The 9,976-nt window shown below is 45.7% G+C and overlaps 1 protein-coding gene across 1 annotated transcript in view; it reads left to right on the top strand.

Annotated features, from left to right (window-relative positions):
* LOC143923726 (signal-regulatory protein beta-1-like) overlaps window positions 1–9,358 on the top strand; it is a 28,897-nt gene extending 19,539 nt beyond the window's left edge. The window contains exon 5 of the mRNA XM_077447539.1: window positions 8,747–9,358. Within this exon, the coding sequence (XP_077303665.1) occupies window positions 8,747–9,066 (320 nt within the window). The 3' untranslated portion in view covers window positions 9,067–9,358. The remainder of the gene's footprint in view (window positions 1–8,746) is intronic.
* The last annotated feature ends 618 nt before the right edge of the window (window positions 9,359–9,976 follow it).

Genomic DNA, 9,976 nt, shown 5'->3' on the forward strand with positions numbered 1-9,976 from the left:
CCGTAAAGTCAGATCGCGTGTACGGGGCATAAGAGAAAGAAGTTTGGTGATTTCAAGATTTTCCTGTCAGTATTTTTTTGTGTTATCCTGTGGACTTGAGTCCAGAAGTTGTCCAGAGCTGGGCATGACCAGAAAATGTGTAACAAATCCCCAGACCCTTGTCCATATCTCTAACAGGTGGTCAGTAAAGGAGGAAACATGGCATATAGTACCGCTGGTGTACGATACAAGCAGGTAAGGATCTTGTATCCTGATTCTTGATCATAACTACTAATGGAGGATTTAAATTACATGAAAATATTTTATATTGGTTGTCTGGTGAAAAAAAAATGCCTAAATCCCTCCCCTGCTGTTTCAAGAAACGTGTAGGAGACCTGGAAACTTCCATCAGCAACATTTTGTAGGACCAGGAAAGTGCATAACAAAGTGGCATAGTCATTTGACATTCATTTTTAACTGGCATAAATGCTCTCAAGAAGCATTTTGGGTTGGGCAGTGAATGTAGGAAATGAGATGGTTGCAGTATCTGAAGCATATCCAAGCATGCACAATCCAGGTACCTGGACATTTGGGGGGGAGTTATCCAGGATATTTGTTGCAAGAAATGATGATCACTGCGTTTATGTGTTTGCCACAAAACGAGGAAGGACTTACTCTGGCTTCCGGGCAAAATGTCTGGATTACCTATAATAGGAAGAAGAGGCAAGGAACATGGGGCAAGATCATAGGGTTGGAATGCTGTGTAGGATGTTTGCCAAATTATTTAAAAGAGTGTCCCAGTATATGTATTAAAATTGCCTGAAGGAGATATTACACACCAGACAAGACATTGTGTTTGACCAAGTTACATTATCCCATCCACAAAGTTTTTTCTGAGATCACACATTTATTTCCAAACAGAATGAGGGATCAAGGGGTTTAAATATAACTCAAATAGATGTAAACAGAGGAGGTTTTTTGGTGGGATTTTAGTGGTAGCAGGCAAAAAAGTAACTTTACAATACTCCAAAAAATGTAAAAAGTGTAACAGTTTATTACATAAAGACAATTTTAAAAATATTGGCTGTACAAATGATACGCAGATACAATTACACATCTAAATAGCAGATGGAAAGAGTGGTCACTCAACAATAGCATGGAGTGACTAATCCCGACATGTTTCGCATTTTGGGGATTCTTCAGGGGATGTTTTTTGAGACTTAGATGTGATACTGCATTAAACAAAATACAGTTAAAAACAGTACAGACTTAGAATAAATTACAAAAACAAAAAACACTTAAGAAATTAGTATGCTGCTGGCCACCATACCCAATACCCATCAACCACCCATAGAGAGGTTTTACCTGCGAGTTGATGTAAAGCCAAGTGAAAAAATGGACACTGAATGGCATAAAGATCAAGCCGACCGAAAAAAGCCCAGAAAAAATTAAGCAGCAGATTAAGCCCAAAAATATATATAAAAAAAAAAAAATTCTATCCCTCAGTTTAGGCCGATACGTATTCTTCTACATATTTTTGGTAAAAAAAAAATCGCAATAAGCGATTATTGATTGGTTTGCGCAAAAGTTATAGCGTTTACAAAATAGGGATAGTTTTATGGCATTTTTATTAATAATTTTTTATTATTATTTTTTTTTACTAGTAATGGTGGTGATCCGCGATTTTTATTGTGACTGTGACATTATGGTGGACACATTTTTGGGACCATTGCCATTTATACAGCAATCACTGCTATATAAATGCAGTGATTCCTGTGTAAATGACACTGGCAGTGAAGGGGTTAACCAGGGGGTGGCAGTGTAGGGGTTAAGTGTTCCTAGGGGTGTGTTACTAACTGTGGGGGGCTGGGCTTTCATTTAGTGAACACTGATCTCTGCTCCAATCACATAGAGCAGAGATCAGTGTCACTAGTTGCTAGGCAGAATGGGGAAATGCTGTTTACAATGGCATTTCCTCCATTCAGCCGCCCCGTGAGACGATCGCGGGTATGCCCGCCTTGATCGAGTCCGCGGGACTCGCGACCAGACTCATGGGGGTGCTCGTGATGGCAGGGCGGCATTGAAGATTGGACGTACCTGTACGCCAATATGCCTGCCTGTGCCATTCTGCCGACGTACATCGGCGCGCGCTGGTCGGGAACTGGTTAAATAGCTCCATGGGGAGAGGGAGCAGGTACTCACCAGGGTGTAAAGAGATGAGAGAGAAGAGAAGCTGATATTGACAGTTGTATGCCAATGTGGCAGCAATCATCAAAGCCATACAAGTCTGGCAAGTAGATACCCACAGACCTAGACAGTCAATCGTGTCCAAGAATTGTGAGGCAAAGAATTGGCTAATAGCTGGTTCAGAATTGTCTCCATGGTTCCATGGAGCTTTTTGTTTAGACATGGCAGTACGGCACTTTTGGAAGTAAGGAGATTGCACCTATCACTGTAGTTTGGGGTGATCACTCCGGAGATCCAGCTGTGTGTTGCTTACGCCACCATTTTTTGGCCATGCACTCTTTTCTTTTTGTCTCTCTTTTTGTCGCATCTGTATTCTTTCTCCTTCACACTCACATATTCTGTCAGTAGGATTTCCTTCATTCAAACCAACACTGCAACCATTTATGGCTTTTTTTTTTGCCATTTTCAAGTTTTGACTTCACTCACCACCTCACTATACACTGTAGTCAGTGGCGGAATTATCAGGGCGCAACAGTCGCAGTTGCGACTGGGCCCTGGAATTCCATCACTGTGGGGGGGCCCGGCGTGGTTGCTATCCACGGGGCTGTGAGTGGAGAGCGTGTCTGTCATTTAACAGCAGCGCAGAGACACCGGGACTGACGTTTAATTTTCCCTCGTCCTCTCTCCCAGGGAACACAAAACACACAGCTGATCTGCTCCCCCTTCGGCCCCACCTCCCCTCCTCCCCTCCTCTCCTCCTCTCCTGTGTTCTCCGCGGGCATTCAGGTGCGAAGCTAACAAGCTCACATTTCCCGCGGTGAACACAGGAGAGGAGGGGAGGCCGAAGGGGGAGCAGATCAGCTGTGTCAGTGTTCCCTGGGAGAGAGAACGAGGGAAAATTAAACGTCAGTCCCGGTGTCTCTGGCTCTGCGCTGCTGTTAAATGACAGACACGCTCTCCACTCACAGCCGTGCTGACCCCTCTCCAGTGTGTGCAGAGACTCAGGAAGATCCCGCCGCCTATCAACATCCATAGAGCTGCTGATCGTTGCCTCCCCCCAGGTGCGGGGGGGGGGGTTACAGAGATCTGCTGGGGGCCAAGGTGCACATCGGAGTCCAGCAAGGTACAGAGAAACCTCTTTAAGGGGGGGTGACTGTCTAGGGACCCTAAAGTAAGGGGGGCTCTCTGGGGACCCTGATGTAAGGGGGGCTATCTGGGGATCCTGAAGCAAGGGGGCCCTCTGTGAACCCTGATGTCCAGTACCACCGCCACCCCTCCTCCAGTACCACCACCACCACCGTGCCACCCACCTTCAGTACCACCACCACCCCTCTCCAGTACCACCACCGTGCCCCCCACCTTCAGTACCACCACCACCCACCTCCAGGACCACCGCCACCCCCTCTCCAGTACCACCGCCACCCCCTCTCCAGTACCACCGCCACCCCTCTCCAGGACCACCATGCCTCTCCAGTACCATCGCCACCCTCCTCCAGTACCACCACCCACCCTCCAGTACCACCACCACCCACCTCCGTTACCACCGCCACCCCTCTCCAGGACCACCATGCCTCTCCAGTACCATCGCCACCCTCCTCCAGTACCACCACCCGCCCTCCAGTACCACCACCACCCACCTCTGTTACCACCGCCACCCCCCTTCAGTACCACCACCATGCCACCCACCTCCAGTACCACTGCCACCCCTCTCCAGGACCACCATGCCTCTCCAGTATCATTGCCACCCTCCTCCAGTACCACCACCCACCCTCCAGTACCACCGCCACCCACCTCTGGTACCACCGCCACCCCTCTTCAGGACTGCCACTCCCCTCCAGTACCACCACCACCCACCTCCAGTACCACCATCCCCCTCCAGTACCACCGCCATGCCACCCACCTCCAGTACCACCGCCACCCCTCTCCAGGACCACCATGCCTCTCCAGTACCACCACCACCCACCTCCAGTACCACCACCATGCCACCCACCTCCAGTACCACCGCCACCCCTCTCCAGGACCACCATGCCTCTCCAGTATCATCGCCACCCTCCTCCAGTACCACCACCCACCCTCCAGTACCACCGCCACCCACCTCTGTTACCACCGCCACCCCTCTCCAGGACCGCCACCCCCCTTCAGTACCACCACCGCCACCCACCTCCAGTACCACCGCCACCCCTCTCCAGGACCACCATCCCCCTCCAGTACCACCGCCACCCCTCTCCAGGACCACTATCCCCCTCCAGTACCGCCACCCACCTCCAGTGCCACCACCAGCCCCCCTCCAGTACCACCACCACCACCCACCTCCAGTACCACTGCCACCCCTCTCCAGGTCCACCATCCCCCTCCAGTACCACCACCACCGCCACCCACCTCCAGGACCACCACCCCTCTCCAGGACCACCATCCCCCTCCAGTACCACCGCCACCCCTCTCCAGTACCACCACTGCACTGGTGACACAGGTTTCACTCGGGACACAGGCTGCACAGAAATGTTTTACTTTGTTCTACAGTGGAAAAAAATATAGTATCAAAATCATGCTTTTCGGGGGGGGGCCCTTCCTGATTTCTTGCATCGGGGCCCTGAGGTTTCTAGTTACGCCTCTGACTATAGTGCTAATTGTTCATCAATTTTTATATAGTTGCATTAACTGATCTGTATTTTTTTACCATTTCTGTCTCCTTATCATATTCTTTATTTGTAACACATTAGCACTGTCTTTTCTAGTAATGATAGGTGTACAAATGTACTAAATATTCTATGGGACACTTACACTCAAAATAACAAAGTTCAGTGCACAGTCAATATAGAATCATTATTTGTGACGCCATAGCACTGCAGAGCTGTTAGAATTCTTCTTTGTCATATATTAGTTTGCTTTACTAATAATACTGACAATGTTTATAAATCTATTATTTCTATAGGGATAATGTATAAACTTAGAAGAACCTAAATAAGTTGCCCGCTATAGTTTTAGGGCTCATTAACATGAGGACATTTATTTATAGTTGTGGATACCAGAAATGAATGACTTACTTACGTTCTTCAGAACCATTTTTTTATGGCTTAATTGTAGCAGTTCTGGAATAATAACAATTAAAAACATTTCAGTTTGACATGTCAACTTACTGTCAGTAATAAAATATTTGACATTATAGTCAACCTTCTACTTGGGAGAAATAAAACAAATAAAATCTCCCCGCATTGGGGTATCAATACAATCCTTATTTACCTGTGTAGGCCCCTGGGGCCAATTACACTGGTAATGGTAAGGGTGTCTACCCTTAGGTTTAAATCTGACCCGTTGGAGATACGCCCTATAGTTTCTCTTAAACCTCGGGTGATACTCCTGAGGTGATCTTTGTGCTTCCTCTCTAAAGGGTAGTCTCTGTCCCCCCTTCTGATTGGTGGGGTATCTGGTCTCCCGCTGGGGAAACTCTGTGGCATTTCTCCTCTGACTAAATCAGCGTATCTTTTTCTTGGTTTTAGACTGTAATGATTGAGGAGATACATGAATTTCATCTACAAATTTAGTTATGGTTTCAGGCCTTCCATTGTTTTCACCAGTCTGTTGGATAGTGTAGGGGGGGTCTGTATTGTAGGGGGGTCTGTATTGTAGGGGGGTCTGTATTGTAGGGGGGTCTGTATTGTAGGGGGGTCTGTAATGTAGGGGGGTCTGTAATGTAGGGGGGTCTGTATTGTGGGTGGGTTCTGCATTGTAGGGGGGTTCTGTATTGTGGGGGGTCTGCAATGTAGGGGGACTTCTGTAGTCTAGGAGGTAGGGAGTGTCTGTAATATAAGGGGGACAACACAATTGCAGTACAATACAGAAGGGACAGGAGGGCCTGCTCATAGAGCTTACATTCTAAAGGGAGGGGGTGGTGGTACAAATGGTAATAGCTGCAGAGAATGATTTGATAGGGGTGGATGTGTTTGGAGTTTTAAGTCTCTTTAAGTTAATATATTTTATTTTTAGAATTGTATTTTTTGAATGTGTATTATTTGTATCTTAGTAAAAAGAATATATATATCTAGTATTCAGGGATGCTAGTAACCAACATAATATGAAATACCGTTAGCATAATTTTGATTCATCTACATCACATAAAATGGTTCTCTATTTATATATACAGTAAATGTATATCTATTAAATCTATTCTATCTAGGAAGGACACAGGTTATATATATCAATCAATATCACACTGAATATTATCTATATGGACAACTGGATAATTCTGATATATCCAATGAGTATGTGTTAATCTAAACATAGGTTATATTCTTACCGTATATACTCGAGTATAAGCCGAGATTTTCAGCCTCTTTTTTGAGGCTGAAAGTGCCCCCTCGGCTTATACTCGAGTCACCGCTGTCTGATTGCTCGATCAGCGTATCGAGCAGACAGACAGCGGCCATTCTAAAATGCAAAAGCCGCGCCTCCGTCTCCGCCTCCGCCTGTGATAGGCGGAACACTGAATTTCCCAGCAGTCAGTGTTCCGCCTATCACGGACATCCACTCATCCTCGTACTACGGACGAGGATGAGAGGATGTCCGTGATAGGCGGAACACAGGCTGCTGGGAAATTGAGTGTTCCGCCTATCACAGGCAGAGGCGGAGGCGCGGCTTTTGAATTGTAGAATGGCCGCAGAGAAGAGCGGCGATCCATCGGCACGGCACGGGACGACGGAGGCTCGGGACGACGGCTCGGGACGATGGCTCGGGACGACGGCTCGGGACGGAGGAGGCTTGGGGCGACGGCGGCTCGGGACGGAGGCTCGGGACACAGGTAGGCTGGACACACACACAAGGCTGCACGGACACACACACAGGGATGGATGGATGGATGGACACACACTCACACACTCACACACTCACACACTCACACACTCACACACTCACACACTCACACACTCACACACTCACACACACACACACACACACACACAGGGATGGATGGATGGATACACACACAGGGATGGATGGATGGATGGACACACACACAGGGATGGATGGACGGACACACACACAGGGATGGACGGACACACAGGGATGGACAGCCATGTCTCACCCTCGGCTTATACACGAGTCAATAAGTTTTCCCGTTTTTTGGGGGTAAATTGGGGGCCTCGGCTTATATTCGGGTCGGCCTATACTCGAGTATATACGGTATATGGTTATAATTACGATTATGTTTTTCATAATACTAATTCATTTCTTAAAACACTTCTACTTACAAAATCAAACTTTCATATATATTTTCTTTATAACAAAGTTCTTAGACCATCAGAGATTAAAATTATAATTATCTTTTGTGACCTACAAATATCATGCATAATCTAAATTTATCAAAGATACAGATGACTGGTATACCTTCCTTGATTCTTATAACATCCATTGCACGATAACATAAAAAGATTTTCCCTCATCGTCTTCTTAGTGAAACTGGTCACCAGAACACATAGTGAGGGAAAATCTCCTTAATGGGGACACAGACAGTGATAAACCCCCACTGTATCCAAAAGCTACCCTCTTAGACTCTCTTGACTGCAGTTGTCATTGCACATGTGATCAGTTATGACACCAGCCATTTGATGGCTTGAGAGTTCATTTCAGAGCACTCATACGGTTGGAGTATTTTGCTTATTATTACCATCAACAATTTACAACAGGTTTTTAACTAGTGTGACCCATAATAAATGCTTAAAGGTCCCCGCCCAGGCTATCAAGGGCCGATGAGTTGGATGTCCCTGACCGGTGAGGGTGTAGGCTGAGGAGAGGTCCATCCAGACCCAAAGAACGCTGCAGAAATACGAAGAGATGGCCCAGCCTTCACACACCTCACCTGGCTCGAGTGGTTGGCAGGTAAAAGCAGCTTTAGCTCACTTCATCCACGTCCCAACATGTTTTCCCCCACCCCTGGGGCTTAATCATGGGGGGGGGGAGGGGGGGGAGAAACATTTTGAGGACATGGCCTGGCTAAATCGAGCTGAGACTGCTTTTACCTGCTAACCACTGGGGTCAGGTGAGGTGTGGGGCGGATGGGCTATCCCTTCCTATTTCTGCAGCAGGCTTTTAACCAGGTTGTGCAGACCCGCTAAACCACATTGTGATAGACCTCTACCCTGCTTAACTGTCTCATTGGAATTTATAAAACAGCTAGGACTTTACAGCCTTCTGCTATAAAAGTTTTTAATGGCATTTTTCATAACCTGCTTGTGCTTAAATCTATATTGTTGTATCTTGTTGACTGAATATGAATTTTGAATACACCCCATTCCCCACTTAATTTGGCGTCAACAAATTTTTTAATTTCCATACTGCTTCCTTGATAATTAAATGTGGGAGTCATTTCCACACAATACTCTGGATGCCAGATTAGGGAAAACCTAACCTACTAGATTATTGACTTTTCTTACTAGATTTTTATTCACACTCCCACACTAGTAAAAGCAGAGTTACTAAGTCCTTTAAGTGTTTTGATAGTTATACCATCAAATAATACATAGTTTTGAACTTCCTCTATGTCTGTGTAGTGGAAAATGTATCTAGCATTATCTGTTTGATCTTACAGGCTACCCAAAGGTAAGACGTATAACTCGATCCTCAGGGGCCACTTTCAGCTTAACTATGGATCATTTCTATCCAGATATAACAGTATGTTGGAACGTGTTCCAGCCACCATCAAGCACAGAGCCACAAAAAATAGGCTCCACCACTGTGATGCAACAGAACCAAGATTTAACCTTCAATGCCACCAGCACTTGTGAAAGCCTCAGAGGGAAGATCCAGGAGGATAAGCCATACATTGTGCAAGCCGTGGTGGAACACAACAAGCTGAAACACCCAAAACACAGACAATGGAGAAGCAATGGTAAAGATAATGAAGTATAAGGGGATATTCTGGTATGGGCAGCAATCTGTCTAAAAACTGATATGGTCAAGTAATTGTAACAAAATCCACGTAAACGTTACAGGAGGAAAGTTGAGTACACCTATCCTCAGTTCCTCAGGCAGATAAAAAAAAACAACAGCACGTACTACAGTGGTGTATTAATTGAAAAAAAATTATATATATTTTTTTTTAGGCCACCAATCTAAGGAATTTACATTGATGTAATATCAGCCTTTTGTTGTTCCCTGAACAGCAAAGATTAGACTGGGAGAGGAGGAGGCAGAAGTAGGAACCAACTGCAGCTATACTCATAAGAAACATGTTGATATGAAGAGAAAAGATTCTGCTGAGTTCTTCAGTCTGATCCTACTAAAAAATGTCTCACTAGTCTGGCTGTGCTCTTTGTTAGGGTTGTGTAAATCTCTGGGACTGGATGCACAAAAATACGAATATTTTGGCACGTAAAATTGGACCTATTTATGTACTGCAATTGTGGTTTTAGATGTTAGCCTGGACTTCAATTTTAGTAATTGTTGGAATCAGACAGGAATTAGTATTATACATCTACACAGCTGTTTGTACAGCCGAACTCAGCCATATTGATGCCAGGCAGTCTCACATGTTTAAAAGCAAGGAATGTGACACAATTTGAATAGCAGAATGAGTTCTATTCAGCCCACCTGGAATGTACTGAACTTCAAAGATAATATGGCACCCCAGAAGGTGTGTAAAACGTATTTTTACACAGAATCCACAAAAATCCAATGTATTTTTGTTTCTGAGTCCCTGTAAGTCACGAGGACCCTCAAAGCCACCCAGAACTGAAAGTCTTCTCTAGTGTGGACAAGATTGGCGCTGGCTCGCGAATTCTGAAACCACGCTTGGATGAGTAGGAAAATTCTGTGAGAT

Source organism: Lithobates pipiens, unplaced genomic scaffold (genome assembly GCF_037356315.1).
Source record: "Lithobates pipiens isolate NorthernLeopardFrog02 unplaced genomic scaffold, aLitPip1_a1.2 Scaffold_22, whole genome shotgun sequence".
NCBI lineage: Eukaryota > Metazoa > Chordata > Amphibia > Anura > Ranidae > Lithobates > Lithobates pipiens.